This window comes from Martes martes (assembly GCF_963455335.1).
Source record: "Martes martes genome assembly, chromosome: 4".
Taxonomy (NCBI): Eukaryota; Metazoa; Chordata; class Mammalia; order Carnivora; family Mustelidae; genus Martes; species Martes martes.
In genome coordinates, this window is record NC_137891.1 from 86,218,837 (window position 1) to 86,234,602 (window position 15,766).

At 44.4% G+C, this 15,766-nt stretch overlaps 1 protein-coding gene across 5 annotated transcripts; it reads left to right on the plus strand.

Annotated features, from left to right (window-relative positions):
- The first annotated feature begins 3,567 nt into the window (after positions 1-3,567).
- On the plus strand, positions 3,568-9,968 carry RFX5 (regulatory factor X5). Of its 5 annotated transcripts, none has more exons than XM_080802042.1 (10): positions 3,568-3,649; positions 4,534-4,662; positions 4,937-4,970; positions 5,401-5,483; positions 5,790-5,909; positions 6,107-6,226; positions 6,365-6,446; positions 6,708-6,909; positions 7,151-7,251; positions 7,394-9,968. In XM_080802042.1, the coding sequence occupies exons 2-10, from the start codon at positions 4,547-4,549 to the stop codon at positions 8,393-8,395; spliced, it is 1,860 nt and encodes a 619-aa protein (XP_080658168.1). In that variant the 5' UTR covers positions 3,568-3,649; positions 4,534-4,546; the 3' UTR covers positions 8,396-9,968. The 5 variants fall into 5 exon arrangements, with proteins under 5 accessions (XP_080658168.1, XP_080658171.1, XP_080658169.1 ...); XM_080802043.1 differs by having other exon boundaries at positions 3,607-3,709; XM_080802045.1 differs by lacking the exon at positions 6,107-6,226.
- The last annotated feature ends 5,798 nt before the right edge of the window (positions 9,969-15,766 follow it).

Consider the following 15,766-nt stretch of genomic DNA (forward strand, 5'->3'; position numbering starts at 1 on the left):
TTCTCCCTCTCCCACACCCCCTGCTTGTATTCCCTCTCTCACTCTCTCTCCCTGTCAAGTAAATAAAATCTTAAAAAAAAAAAAAAAGACATTATTGATTGACTGAGCAACCATTCCCAAAACTTTTTCCCTTGTTCACCAGAAGTAACTTACATCTTTAATTTTATGGTAATAATTCTATTACTTTTACTCTTTAGCACATATGTATTTATCCATAAACAATATATTGTTCAGTTTTGCCTGCCATTAAATATTTATACATTGCATTGCACTGTGTGTTTTCTTCTGTTATAGTTCCTTCACTGTTTCTAAAGTTCATCTGTGTAGATGCATGTAACTGTGGCTCATTCATTCCCACTGCCCTATGACATTCCATCATATAAAGATACCACCGCTTATCACTCTGCTCCTGATGGACATTGGGATTTCCAGTTTTTGCTAATGCACACAGTGAGACTATAAACCTTACTGCCTCTATCTTCAGGGCATGTCTGTAGGAGTAGGATTGTTGAATCATAGAATATTCACATATTCAACATTATCAAGTAATTCCAAACTCTTTTCCAAAATTATAGCAAATTGCATCCCCACCAGCAGTGGGTGAGGGCTCCTGTTGGCTCACAGCCCTGTCAGCTCTCAGCACTGCCAGACTTTGTAATTGTTGCCAATTTAGTGGGTATGAAATGGTATCTCATTGTGGTTTTAACTTGCATTTGCTTGATTACTATAGAGAGAGAACAACTTTTCATATGTTTATGAGCCATTTCTGCTTCTTTTATGAAATACCTGTTGATTTCCTCTGCCCATTTCTCTAGTTGGGTGTTTATCTTTTCATTGGTAGAAGGCCTTTATAAATTTCACATGATAATCCTTTGTCAGTTATGTGTCTTGAAAATATCATCTTCCAGTCTGTGGCTCGATTTTACATTCTTTTCATAGTGCTTTTTAAAGTAAATTTAGGGGGCGCCTGGGTGGCTCAGTGGGTTAGGGCCTCTGCCTTCGGCTCAGGTCATGATCCCGGGGTCCTGGGATCGAGCCCCGCATCGGGCTCTCTGCTCTGTGGAGAGCCTGCTTTCTCCTCTCTCTCTGCCTGCTTCTCTGCCTACTTGTGATCTCTGTCTGTCAAATAAATAAATTAAATCTTTTTTTAAAAAAAAAGTAAATTTAGGTTTTTAATATTAATTATCTAAATTTTTAAAATATTTATTTATTTATTTATTTATTTATTTATTTGACAGACGGAGATCACAAGTAGGCAGAGAAGCAGGTAGAGAGAGAGGGGGGAAGCAGGCTCCCTGCTGAGCAGAGAGTCTAATGTGGGGCTTGATCCCAGGACCCTGAGATCATGACCCGAGCCGAAGGCAGAGGCTTTAACCCACTGAGCCACCCAGGCGCCCCTAATTATCTAAATTTATCAATACTGTCTTTCATGGTTTGTTTTATTGTGTTTAAGAATTCACTCCCAATAGGCATTGTACAATAGTTTCTAGAGCATATTCTGAATCCAGAATATGGATTCCCTCACTTACTGTGTAACACTGGGCAAATTATTAACCTCTCAATGCCTTTGCCTTCTCATCTGTCAAATAGGGATAATCACAGTACTTCTCTAACAGAGTTGCTATGAGATAAAGTGGCAACATTTGTGAGGTCTTTAGAGAAATCCTCACCACATATTAAACTCTAGATAAATACTTGCTGTTATTGTGGTGATATTTATCAGATCATTTTTATTGTTACTCCTCAGGGCAAGGTACATTATACCTTATTCAGCGCTATATTCCCCCCCCCCCCGCCCCCGCTCTTAACACAATGCCTGGCATAAATGAATACTTGCCTGCTTTTCCCTTCTTGAGCCTTTCACCCCATGCAACCTCACCTTCTTACAGTGCTGTCAAAATAATGTCCCTTACATAGCTATGATACCTTTTCTCCCTTTACTGAAGTTTCCATTTATTCCCTGCCACCTGCAAATTCCTAAACCAGCATAATTTATCCCAATCTCTTTTTCTAATCAAAGTGCCCTATATCTCCCTTCATACCAAACAGTGGTGGTTGGGGGTATCTTTCCACCAGTCTGTAGCTACCTTTGTGTATTAGTGTCTACAAGTATGTATACACCCAGTCTCGGGCAGTGTTCAAGGGAATGGGCTCTGAAGGCAGACTGCCTCTCTTTGGATCCTGATTCTAGCACTTACTACATATGTAACTGTGGACAAGTCCCTTCATCTCTTGGAATCTCAGTTTCTTTGCCTGTAAAGCAGAAACAATAACTACCTATTTCAAAGAGCTGCCATGAGCATTAAATGAGTTAGGTGCTCAGCATTCAGGATGGTGTCTAGCACACAGTAAACACCAATAAATTTTTGCTGTTATTAGAAAACCTTTTCCAGTATATCCTTATTCCCCCAAACTCTGCAATTCCTTGGGTTCTCCCTGTATCCACAGAAGCCAGTTGCAGGTAATTAGAGGCTATCAAGGCCAAAGGTGACCAGATCTGAAGTGTTGCTGTCCTCTTTACAAAAGTACACTGATGATGAGACTAGAGGATGTATTAGAAGTCAGGACTGCAAATATACTTTTAGGTGTCACAAATACACATTTAGGTGATGTGCAAAGCAAAATATATCCACTCAAAAGAATGTTAACCTGCAGTCCCTGACCTCTGAAATCAGATGCAAAACTTGGCCTGCGTATGCATTTTTCATGGCAAAGGATTCATTGCTTTCATTGGATTCATGACCTTAAAAAAATCCTTAACGAAAAGGGTTAAGAACCCATGACCTATACAGGACAATGTTCTCTAAGAGCAAAGAGTTCCTGTGGGCATCCAGCACCCCCTGGGGGTGTCAGTCAAAATTCCAGTGTTTGCTGAGTGCAGAACTGTGGGGATCCAGATACATTAGCAACTCTGTGGAAGGACATAAAGTATCCACAGAAACCCAGAAACGCTTGGCATTTTAACTAAATGTGGTCCAGCTGCGGAGGTTTTGAGGCCTCCATCAGAGAGGAACGTAAGCCTGTGTTTACAGATTTGTTGTGGAGTGCCAGTATGCTGTGATGACGGCGGGGGGCGGGGGTAGAGCGCTCAACTTGTTTTTCATCAAAAGGAGGTTATGTGAGCTTACAGAGAAACTCCATCACTACTACCCATAATTTTCTAGCTTTTTTTTTTTTTTTAATCATCCGTTGATTTTCTTCCAGTAGCTCTGACGACCGAAGGCAAAACAGAAACCCGGAAGGAGAGGGCAAAGGAAAAGAAAGCTCCAAAGGGAGCCCTAGCGCCCGGTCTTTCGTCCTGCGGTCCCTTTAAGAGAAGAATCTCTTGGGACCGGCAGTCCCAACCGACCCCAGTTTTAACCGAAACCTAACCCGGACTTCCCCCTCTTCACTCAAATAAGACCAACTTTGGATTTTCCCTCCCCTATTGACCAATCAGAATCTGTTACCAGGCAGACTTTAGCTGCCGCCGGTGCGAGCCCGGCGCCTTCTGTCTCCGGGTGGCAGCAATGACCAATGAGAGAGCAGGTCGTCCGAGTATCTAGGCAGATCGGGACTGTTCCAGCCATTCAGAAAAAAGAAAATAAAGCAACGCACGAGCCGGCTGGGCCAGGACCGTGGGCTGGGCTGGAGTGAAGGTGGCTACGAGGTAGTTTCTCTTTCTCCCTCACCTTTATTGTTGCTTGTGTTGGAAGGCGACTGTTCAAAGGTAGGGAGGGGGCAGTATGAGTTGGGAGGAGAGCAGAAAAAGATTTTGGCTGTATTTTCAACAGCTCCTTCACCCATGTGCACGTGCCCCGAATTTGGGACGCCGTTCCCCCAACCGGGTTTCCTACGCCCAGCCCAGGAGTTCGCCGCCCTGAGCCCCCCACCTTGTAGCAACGCGGGACTGATTGCAGGGGGAAGGGAGGGAGGTGGGGGTGCGCCTCAGGATGGGAGGTTGAGGGAGATGACGTAGGGACCGGCGACGTGGGGAGGGGGAGCGGCGGGGGAAGCCGTGGCGAGATTAAGTAATGAGAATTTGGGCCCAGTGTTTTCCAAGGCTGTAAGGGCAGAATGTGTTCGTATCCTTTCTGACCGCCCAGGAAAATTCAGGCGTGAGGAGTAGCTTAGAGAATTGAAGAACTTTGCTTTGTGGTTGTTATTGTTTTTATTTTTATTATTTTTTTTAAGGGGATGAGGGCAGCGGGGGGCAGAGGCAGAAATGGACCTGTCTAACATCGACTTCCATTCCCCCTATCTCTTCCTTTACAGTTTTCCATATTTAGGAGACTGCAGAAAGGTGGGGCAGATAGAATGGGGATGGCAAAGATCTCTTTGGGTATACGTGGGCATGGAGAAGTAATGGGATAATTTCTAATTTTTGGAGAAGGCAAGTGGTGAGAAAAAAAAAAAAAACACAAAAACTCTGAGACAATTCAGAGCCTTTCTTTCTGTTTCTCTGTGTTTCTGAGTAGGGAGATGAGGAGTGCCCTTGGGGCCTCCAGGGAAAGGGAGGTTAAATCTTCATGCCTGGTCTCCTCTCAATTCTAGCCCTCATGCCGGGATGGCAGAAGATGAACCCGATCCTAAGAGCCCCAAGACTGGGGGAAGGGCCCCCTCAGGTAGTACTGAGGCGGGAGAACCCACCACCCTTCTTCAGAGGCTCCGAGGTACCATTTCGTAAGTACTCATCTCCACCTCCAAATCTTGCTCCAGAACGGTAGCACTTCCTCTGTAGATGAATTTCCTCTCCCTGAGCAAGTGCATCTGAGCACTTCATTCTTCATGAGTGATTCTTCATCATTCTGGAAGATTCACCATTCATGAAAGATTCTCCATCATGGGAATTGTTTCTGAGCACCCATTAAGCATCTCATCCCTCTTCCTCTCCCTAATAATAAGACACCAGAGAAAATCTTGTGTATGACCTCCAGCTTTTTCCTCTTTTCCACAGCAAGGCTGTGCAGAACAAAGTCGAGGGAATCCTGGTAAGTGTTTTTGGGCAGAGGGCAGTAGAGAGGTGGACTTGCAGGGGAATGAGGATGATGAAGATAGGAGTAACTGAAAGGCTTATGTGGGACAGGCAGTATAGTCTTCCCCTTCAGAAGGTAACTGGCTTTGCAACTTGTTGCCAGTTTGACCTTGAGCATCTTACTTCATCTCTCTGTGACCTGTTGTGTAGATGCTCAGTAGGCATAATATCAAAGCAGATCCCTGCCACTCCTCCTCTCAACGCGGTAGCTCATAAGAGCACTCCTTGCGCACAGTGAACACAGAGCCCCAAATCACTTCTAAGGTCCTTTTTTAAGTCTGATGGTCTCTAAGGCAGCTAGACTTTGGGGGAAGGATTAGAAGATCCTATCTTGCATCCTTCTTGACCTCATTTTTCTTCTGCCTCTCTCTTCCTCCCTACCTCAGCAAGATGTGCAGAAATTCTCAGACAACGACAAGCTGTATCTCTACCTTCAGCTCCCCTCAGGGCCTAGTACTGGAGACAAAAGGTAGGTTTGGTGCTGGAGTTTAAGATAGCAGAGGGTTCTGTGCTCGCTTCGGCAGCACATATACTAAGATAGCAGAGGGTTCTGGTTCTTAAAGGGAGGCTCACTGGGATGGGGCTGAGTGAATAGGAATCCTCACGACAGCTGTCTTTGGTGAGAAGAGTAGTCCCTATCCTGCCCTGGTTTACCAGGAAAAGCTGGATTCTGGGCAAAGTGATTTGGTCCAGCACTGCTGAAGCGGTGGTCTGGATAGAACCACGACAACCCTTAGGATCTGAGTAAAGCTTGTCCCTTTCACTTCTCTTGCAGCTCAGAGCCAAGTACACTCAGCAATGAGGAGTACATGTATGCCTACAGGTGGATCCGCAACCACCTAGAGGAGCATACTGACACCTGTTTGCCAAAGCAAAGTGTTTATGATGCCTATCGGTGGGTGAATGGGGTGGTGGTGTGTGGGTTGGCGGGCATAGGACTACCCCCTCACCTCTGGAGAGCTCCCTGCCTTGACAGAGTCTGACTTCTTAAAGGGTTTCCCAAACCTGATGCCAGGGACCCTCCAAATCTAACCATGACCTCCCTCTCTGAGTGTCTTCCCACTGTGCACCCCCCGCCAACCACTCACTCAGGAAGTACTGTGAGAGCCTCGCCTGTTGCCGCCCACTCAGCACAGCCAACTTTGGCAAAATCATCAGAGAGATCTTCCCTGACATCAAGGCCCGAAGGCTTGGTGGCCGGGGCCAGTCCAAGTATCCTTGAATGGAGAGGTGGGATTGGAGGACCCAGGGAAGAAAACTTAGGGTGTGGAGGGCCAGGAGTGGGAACAGCCTAGCCTTCCCATGGGACTTCGAGATCCCCACTGTTGGCTGCTCTTTAACTTGCCTCAGATATTGCTACAGTGGCATACGAAGGAAGACCTTGGTTTCAATGCCACCCTTGCCTGGACTTGACCTGAAGGGCTCTGACAGTGTAAGTAACAACCAACCCTCCCATCGCACTCTTCTCTCCAAGGTGGAGGGCTGACACAGCCTAGGTCATTCTGCACATAACTTCTGGTATATAAGATATGCCCTTCCACGTACCCTATGGCTCAGGCAGAGGACGAATAGAATTTGTGGGTTTCTGGGATGAGTCACTCCCATCTCCAGTCTAGTCTTAACTAGGGTTGCCCCTGCTGTCTGAAGGGGGCCAAATTTGGAGTGTGAGTGGGCATGTCCTTCCCCACTGCAGCCAGAAATGGGCCCAGAAGTAACCCCAGCACCTCGGGATGAGCTGGTGGAGGCAGCCTGCGCTCTGACCTGTGACTGGGCAGAACGGATCCTGAAACGGTCCTTCAGTTCCATCGTTGAGGTCGCCCGCTTCCTGCTACAGCAGCATCTCATCTCTGCCCGATCTGCGCATGCCCACGTGCTCAAGGCCATGGGGCTCACTGGTGGGTGGAGACCCTCACATGTCCCAAGAAACTCTCAGCCACTTTCAGCCTCATAGGCCCTCCCACCTACTCGGACAGAGACACCTTGCATTTGTCTTCTGTTCCTAGTGACCCTCATGGGAATTGGGATGTGCCTTAAACCACCTTCTTCCCCCTTCTCCACCCGTCAGCCAGGGTGTCCTCCCTTGGCCATTGTTTCCTCCTCACCCTCGCCCTATTACCTTTTCCCGCACCTCTGCAGAAGACGATGAACATGCTCCTCGGGAGCGATCATCTAAATCCAAGAATGGTGTGGAGAGCCTAGAAGGTGGAGCCCCTAAGAAACCAGAGAGAGCAGCCCAGGTAAGGAGGTTAATGCCCCTGACCTTACTGCCCTGGGCTGGGGGCTTGGTATCCCCTTTCCTGTATTTTCTTACCCTCCTGTGTCTGTGTTAGATCCAACATCTAGGCTTCCCACTTACTGTGTCCTCTCTTTACCTTTTAGCCCCCTAGGGAACTGGAAGCCCGGGCTGGGGCCAGCACCCCTGCACGCGGTGAGCGGAAGAAGAGTGTAGTGGAGAGCCCAGCCCCAGCAGCCAATAACCCACAGGTTAATGCCCTGGTGGCCCGGCTGCCTCTGCTCCTTCCCCGGGCCCCTCGCTCACTTGTTCCACCAGTCAGAGTCTCTCCACCTATCCTGGCCCCCAAGCTTTCTTCAGGCCTGAAAGTGGCTACGTTGCCTCTGCCTAGTAGGGCCGGGGGGCCCCAGGCAGCTATGCCGATCATTAACATGATCTTACCGACTGTTCCTGCTTTGCCTGGACCCGGACCCGGACCCGGACCCGGACCCGGGCAAGCCCTGCCTGGGGCACTCGCTCAGCCGCAGGGCCCAGAGAACAGGGAAGCAGGCATAGGTGGTGACCTGGGACCCCATGACAAGGGTGTCAAGAGGACAGCTGAAGTACCTGTGAGTGAGGCCATTGGGCAAGATCCACCTGCTAAAACCGCAAAGCAGGATAGAGAGGATACAGGAAGCGATGCCAAAAGAAAACGGGGGCGCCCTCGAAAAAAATCAGGTGGAAGTAAGGAAAGGAACTCCCCCCCTGACAAATCACCAGCTGCCATGGACTCAGCCCAGTCCCCGAGGTTACCACAGGAGACGTGGGCCTCTGGAGGGGAAAGCAACTCAGCTGGAGGGTCAGGGAGGCCAGGGCCAGTGGGAGAGGCTGAGAAGGGGATGGTGCTTGCCCAGGGTCAGGAAGAGGGTGCTGTTGCCAGAGGAGGAAGGGGCCCCAGTTCCCGGCATGCCAAAGAAGCAGAAGATAAAATTCCTCTGGTCACCTCAAAAGTGAGTGTCATCAAGGGCAGTAGAAGCCAAAAGGAAGCTCTTCATTTGGTGAAGGGCGAGGTAGACACCACAACGCAGGGTAATAATGACTTAAAGGGGCACGGGCTTCAAAATTCCTTATTCCACGAGGGGAAAGACCCCAAAGCAACACCCCCATGATAGGTATGTGGGGGAGAGTGTTTATAAACACACTAACTCTGCCTGCCTAGTAGAGGCCCCTCTCTGCACTTGCTTCTCGTTTGGCTCTCCTTTTCCTAAGAGAATTCATTCTCATGTCCAGACAGCTGAGGCACTCTGTCTTGCACAGTGTCCGGCTCCTGCTTCTGACCTTTTCAGCTCAATACCCTTGGCTTTAGAGTCACTGATAAATCTGTCGTGACTGTCTTAACCTGGATCTCTGGGCTATCCTGCGGAAAGATAGGGATGGAGTTAAGTATGATGAATGTATAGGCTAGGAATCTTTTTGTTTTAAATCATAAAAAAAAAGAAAAGAACAACCTAACTCAAACTGGCTTAAAAATAAAGACTTACGGGCTCAACCTAACTGGAAAGTCCAGAGTGGTACTGGCTCCCAGAAAAGCTGATGCCTGGCTCAGTGCGTCTCTAAACACCTGATTGATTTCCCCTCCCTGCTGCTACCTTCTCTAGGATCATCTTAAACCTGGGCCACCTAGTGGCTGCCAGAACTCCTGGGGTTACACGTTTTCTCGTTTATATCCAACCAGAAAGGGGATGGGCGGGGGGAGGGAGATCTTTGTGCCAGGCATCCTAGCATAGCCTTAAAATGGACTCTGATTAGGCCAGCCTGGGTCACATGCTGATCCATAACCAATCACTGTGGCCAGAAGGATGGGGTATGCTAATTTGCTCTTTCTACATCAGGGGCAGGCTGGGATCAGCCTCCTCAGCATCACACAGGTCTCTAAAATGACAACTGTCACGGGCAGTTCCTGGGGAGACAGCTGACCCCTGGCCAATACCAGGAAGTCCGTGTGGTTTTAGCTTGCAAGGTTGGGATCAGCTACACCTGTTTACGTTTCCCCTCACTGTCTTGCATTTTCCTTACTGCAGCTGTAGCCTCTTTCCTCTTGCAGGCTCAGAAGGAGTGAGAGGGAAGTCACTCTCCTTTTGGGACTATCTCTTTCATCTCTTTTAGATGACTGTCCCTTACATTTCAGAGATGGAGATCCTTCCCTTTCCTGTTTCTGAATGTTAGTTTTCTCCTCTTTCTGCTTCCCTATCCCCTGACTCTACGGCCACTTTCACCAAGTGGAGTGAAAGATTTCTTTCCTAGTCATTTTATTAAATCCATTCTTTATCCACCAGGTGTCAGTCTTTTGTCATACATGTGTCAGGATTTCAGCCAGGGTTGTGGGGCTTAGGCTAGGTATGCGGCAGGAGGGAGCTCTGCACAGCAGTCGGCACCAGGAAGAAGGGAACCCAGACGTTATCCTTCGAAAAGCAGTAAACCAACCGATATTTACTGAGGACCTACGTGGTCTTCTGCATAAAGGTAGCTTCCGTCAGGGAATCGGCTCTGCCCTGGAAACAGGTTTGCTTTCAGGGAGGCTGCACTCATTTGTTTCCACCACAGCAGATTTTTAAAGATTATAATATGTAATATTTGGTATCTATAAAGAATATATTTAACATGAATAAATTATGAAACATAATATTAAATGAATACCTTTGGCCCATCACCCAACTTATACATTAAAACATTAGAAATACCATTGAGTTTCTTGTGTTCATAACCCCGGTCCTATCCCACTGCCTCTCCCTAGCGGTAACCACTGTCCTTAATTTTGTGTTAAGTTGCCTGCATTTTACACACACACACACACACGTGTGTATATATTTAACCATATATGTATAATATTATTTAAAAATTGTTCAGTTTTGGGACGCCTGGGTGGCCCAGTTGGTTAAGCAGCTGCCTTCGGCTCAGGTCATGATCCCAGCGTCCTGGGATCGAGTCCCACATCGGGCTCCTTGCTCGGCGGGGAGCCTGCTTCTCCCTCTGCCTCTGCCTACCACTCTGTCTGCCTGTGCTTGCTTGCTCTCTCTCTAACAAATAAATAAATTAAAAAAAAAAATAAAAAAAAATAAAATAAAAATTGTTCAGTTTTGCTTTAGCTTTACAAAAATTTTATGCTCTAATAGTGCCCTGAAGTTTTCTTTTTTTCACTTAACATTATTTCTAAGATTCATCTATGTTGTAAGTAGCTGTAATCCGTTCATTTTCCCCTGTGTAATACTCCAGCAAGTACATATGCCACAAGTTATTTATGCATTCACCTATGAATGGACATTTGGGTTGTTTCCAATTTCCTGCTATTCCAAACAATGCTGCTATGAACATTCTTGTACCTGTTAGTGCCTTTTTTGAAGGAAGATTTCTAAAAAGGTTTCCAAGATGGTTCATTTAGTCTATACACCCTTTGAATTGGGGACTGTTCCCTCTTATTCTCTGGAAGAGTTGACATCAGATGAGATGAGCTGTCCCTTGACAGTTTGGCAAAATAGCTGTCAAACCCATCTTTGCCTAGCATTTCTTTTTGAGAAAGACTTTAATCATCGATTCAATTTCTTTAATAATTATAGGCTGTCTGGCCTTCCTGTTTCTTTTGAGTCAATTTAGGTTGTTTTTCTAGGATTTTGAGCATTTCTTGTCTTTCTTTTTTAATGAAATTTTATTTGTTTTATTTATTTATTTATTTATTTTTTTGCCTCTGCTCTCTGGATAGTCATGTGTGTCTTTTCATTTCTACTATTTACTTCTACCTTATTTCCTCCTCATCAATTGCACCAGAAATGGGCTATTTTACTTGTTTATGTAGCTACTACTTTGGACTTTGTCAATCTTCTCCCTTGTGTATTGTTTTCCATTTTATTAACTATGGATATTATCTATAATATTTCCTTCTTCTGCTTTCTTTAGATTAATTTTATGTTCTTCCATAACATCTTAATTTTGACACCTATCTAATTTTCAAGCTCTGTTTTTTTACTGTAAGTTTTTAAGGACCTGTTTCTCTACATTCCCCCAATATATTTTTTCGCTGTATTTTGATTATAATTTCACCCTAAGAATATTTAAATTACCTGTATGATTTTTTAAATTTATGAGTTATTTAGAAAAGTTTTATGAATTTCCAAGTGTCTGGTTATTTAAAATTCTATCTTTTTTATATCCATTTTCAGCTTAACCCATTTGTGCTCAGAGATGTGGTGCTCTGATACTAAACCTTTGAAATTTTTTGGGATTATATTTCTGTAATTCCTGCTCGATATCTAAATGGTTTGTTTTCTGCTCACTCTTGCCTGTGGTAGTTCATTTCCTTATATATTCTCCATTTGGGGATTTTGAGCTTATATTTTGTTAAACTTAATCTATGGTAATTCAGAGAGCCTAAATTGGGGGTACTTTCCTCCAAAGAGGATCTGCATTTGCTTGTGCCAGGAGTCAAATGATGCTCCTGACCTGGGACTGTGTGAGCCCCTCAGGAATCTCAGTTCAATCCGGAAATCTCAGGTTTTCTCCTGTTCCGTGGCTAGGCCCAGGGCCTAGCGCCTGTTCACAAAACTGATATTGGCATTTGTCCCCAAGGCAAACTTATTGCTCCTCCTGCATGTTGCTCGTCTTTCCTATAGGTTTCAGCTTAATGTTATTTTTTTCCTCCTTTCGTGATTTCTCTTACTTTCTAATAAGCCCAGCAATGTGTTAAACATTATGTTTCCTGTAATTTATCCAGGATCCCCTTGTATTTTAATGGGAGAGCCCTTTCTCTTCCCCAGGCTGCCAGAAATAGGCACTACTGCAGTTTTTATGTTTTCCTTCTTGTTTTTTAAGTTCCAGGAACTTATTAGAAGCCAACTGACATAGGCTTGACTTCAAGTCAATAATGATCACAACACAGTGGCAACCTAACAGTTATGTTAGCATTAAGCACAGAGAGCTGTGGGGGCCCAGATGAATAGTATACGGGTTGGACGGGGATCAGGGATGTCTTCCAGTAGAGATGAGTAGGAGTTAGCTAGACAAATCTAACTCATAAGCAAAGACAGGACAACATAAGACATGGTAAAAAGAGTTAAATCATAGTACTCATTCTGCGTAAGAGCTATAGTTCAGAGAGATCACTTTGGGCTGAATAATTTGGGAAGGTTTCATGGAAAAGACATGCTTGAATTAAGCCTTTAAGGTATGTGGAACTTAGGTGAAAAAGGGGAAGACATTCCAGGAAAAGCAGGGGTCAGGGGATGTGAGATGTAGAGATGTGACTAAAGGCATAGCAGAACAACTCCCCCACCCCAGGATGGAGACCTGGCAGGCAGAAGGGGTGTCTATGAACAACACTGAGAAGTCAACTTGAAGAACACACAACTATTATTATAGGTATCTGTTGACTGAATGAATGTTGTAAGGTATAAAGTCTCCATTAGAGGATGAAGTAACTGGAATCAGAAGGAACCAGGCAGGCAGATGGTTCCATGTGGAAGGAGAAGAGGGACTGGGCCAGGCTGCTGACACATTAGAAGTGACAGACATACAGGAAAATAAACCACTGGTGTTAGAATAGATGGAAGCATCCAAGGAAACATAGTCCTTACCTTGGTTGAGCCTGAGGATGTATCCATTCATTCTGGGAGACCAGCCCACCCGAGGATTTGAAATTTACATGTTGGGTGGGGTTTTTTTTTAAGTTTATTTTTTATTTTTTTAGTAATCTCTGCACCCAGTGTGGGGCTCAAACTCATAACCCCAAGATCAAGAGCTGCATGCTCTGCTGACTGAGCCAGTCAGTACCTGCGCCCCTACCATGAGGTTTTTTTTGTTTGTTTTTTAAAATTATTTATTTATTTATTTGACAGACAGAGATCACAAGTAGGCAGAGAGAGAGGGGAAGGGAAGCAGGCTCCCCGCTAAGCAGAGAGCCCGGTGCGGGCCTCGATCCCAGAACCCTGGGATCATGACCTGAGCCGAAGGCAGAGGCTTTAACCCACCGAGCCACCCAGGCGCCCTACCATGAGGTTTTTAAGTAACCTATTTTTAAAACCTATTTTAAAAATCTAACATGAGGGGCGCCTGGCTGGCTCAGTTGGAAAAGTATGCAACTCTTGACCTTGGGGTTTTGAGCTCAACTCCCACACTGGGTGTAGAGATTACTTAAATTATGTAAGTAAATAAAACTTGAAAGAAATGTAATATGAAACAAGTTATAGTTTAGGCAGTCTTCAATTTACTAGATTAAAGGTTTAGGGACTACCTGCTGCTTCCTCTCTACCATTCCTTATTCTCTCCCCAGGACCCTACTCTGTACTTCCATGACCTCACCCACCAAGTGTCATATTTTTTTTATTTTAGCCCTATCATAAGTTGAAGATAATTTATAACTTACTAAAATTGAAATAATCATTTATTAAACCAAGACAAGCTATACATGTCTAGTCTATGGCCCCAAATAAATGAACTCACTGTTTATTTTTGTGGCTAATAAGCAACTTTCTTCAGAAATGAAAGCAAATGCCACATTCACTCATATACTAAACAGGGGACTAATGTCATTTTATATTTGTCTAAATGTTTCATCTCACGTTATGGTTCCTCAGTAGGCCTATCCCTTCTTTGCCTAGGATTGTCCTGCTGGCTCTATACCATGAGATAAAGCTAAGCTCAACATATATAATGTATTATTTAAGAAACGTTCATGAGAAGGTATTTGTTTGCTGGAAAGAGCATGAATTCAGTTCACATCTTCGCTTTACTACTTATGATTTTGAACATTTATTTAGTCGTTTTTCAAACTGTAGATTGCAACCTATTCGTGGGTTGTGACACTGATTTCGCAGGATGCAAAATGTATTTTTTCTTCCCCAAAAAAGGGAAGAAAAAATACATGTTTTCAAAAAAGGAAATTAAATAGAATAGAAAATATTAGAATGCATTGCATATAGTTAGGGTATTATTTCATGAAACCTTTATTTCAGTGAAGACACATTTGTGTGTTCCTCAGTGATCATGATATAAGATGTATTTTTTATTGTGGGTTGAAATAAAAAAAAAAAAAAACGACGACCATTCTGAAGCTCAGATAAAGCCCTCCATAAAATGAAGCTCTCCATAAAATGGTATATCTCTTTCACAGGATTGTAACAAGAAATAAATGAAGTAATGTTTGTTTTCATACACAGTAGAGGGTTGGGCAGTAACTGCTGGCTTCTTATCTTTTCTCTGAAAAAAACTCCAGGGGCGCCTGGGCGACTCAGTCAGTTAAGCGTTGGACTCTTGATTTCAGCTCAGATCAGGATCTCAGGGTCCTTAGATGGAGACGGTGTTGAGCTCTGTACTCAGTGCAGAGTCTGCTTGTCCCTCACTCTCTCTGCTTCTCCCCCAGCCCCCCGCTGCTCACACTCTCTAAAACAAATAAATAAAATCTTTAAAAAATAAATAAAAATAGGTTCAGCGTGGTGAGGAGTTTTAGAGAATATCATAAATATCATGCTTTTAATTTAATATGGGGAACAAAGATAGCATTCAGTGTTATAATCTGACAATTGAGATCAAGAAAAGAAAAGCAAGTAGGAAGGAAAAAAACTAGTCAAAATATTTACTTGTTAATATTTTTAATTTATTAATTCATTTATGAAAAATTCATTTATGAAAAATAAAGTCAGTAAGACAGTTGGCATTGTTTTACATTTTTGGAAATCCCTTTAATGCCCCACTGGATTCTCATATCTGCTTCTGCATTCCATCTGTTGCTATATCAACAAACATAATTTTTTCTCCATGTGGCAGAAACTAAGGATATGGCTAGAATACGAAGATGAATCCTATCCTGTCTTGAGTTTAGACCAGAGGGGTTTGGAGACTTCTAGAAACAAAGAATGAGTGAGTGAGTAAATAAATAAATGAGTGAATCAATCTCTAGAAAAAGTCAGAAAGACCAAGTCATACAGAGATGCAAAGAAACTCACACTTGAGCCCTTAGAGCTATAAACACAGAAGCTCAATACTCTTTTGCTTAATATTGTGTTTGTGAGGGGAGGGCAGGGGAGGTCTCACTTGGTTAATAAAGGTCTTAATAGGTGCACATGGGTGATTCATGTGGTTAATCATCTAACTCTTTTTAAGGTTTATTTATTTAATTGACAGAGAGAGAAACACAGCAAGAGAGGGAACACAAGCAGGGGGAATGGGAGAGGGAGAAGCAGGCTTCCCTAATGCACGGCTTGATCCCAGGATCTGGGGATTATGACCCGAGCTGAAGGCAGATGCTTAATGACTGAACTACCCAGATGCTCCAGCATCCAACTTTTGATTTCAGCTCAGGTTGTGATCTCAGGATTGTGAGATCAAATCCGCATAGGGCTCTGCACTGGGCATGGAGCCTGCCTAAGATTTTTTTCTCTCCCTGTCCCTCTACCCCTCCACCATGCTTCTCCCCCTCTAAAAAAACAATAAAGGACTTAATAACTATCTGTAGCCATAAAAAGTTCCTACTTAAAGTTTCAGCAGAGATGTTC

Bases quoted from the DNA above. Each gene is read 5' to 3' on its own strand.
- RFX5 (XM_080802042.1), top strand. From the start codon at position 4,547: ATGGCAGAAGATGAACCCGATCCTAAGAGCCCCAAGACTGGGGGAAGG. The intron at 4,971-5,400 runs GTAAGTGTTTTT...TCCCTACCTCAG, and splicing joins ACAAAGTCGAGGGAATCCTG to CAAGATGTGCAGAAATTCTC. The intron at 5,910-6,106 runs GTGGGTGAATGG...CCACTCACTCAG, and splicing joins AGTGTTTATGATGCCTATCG to GAAGTACTGTGAGAGCCTCG.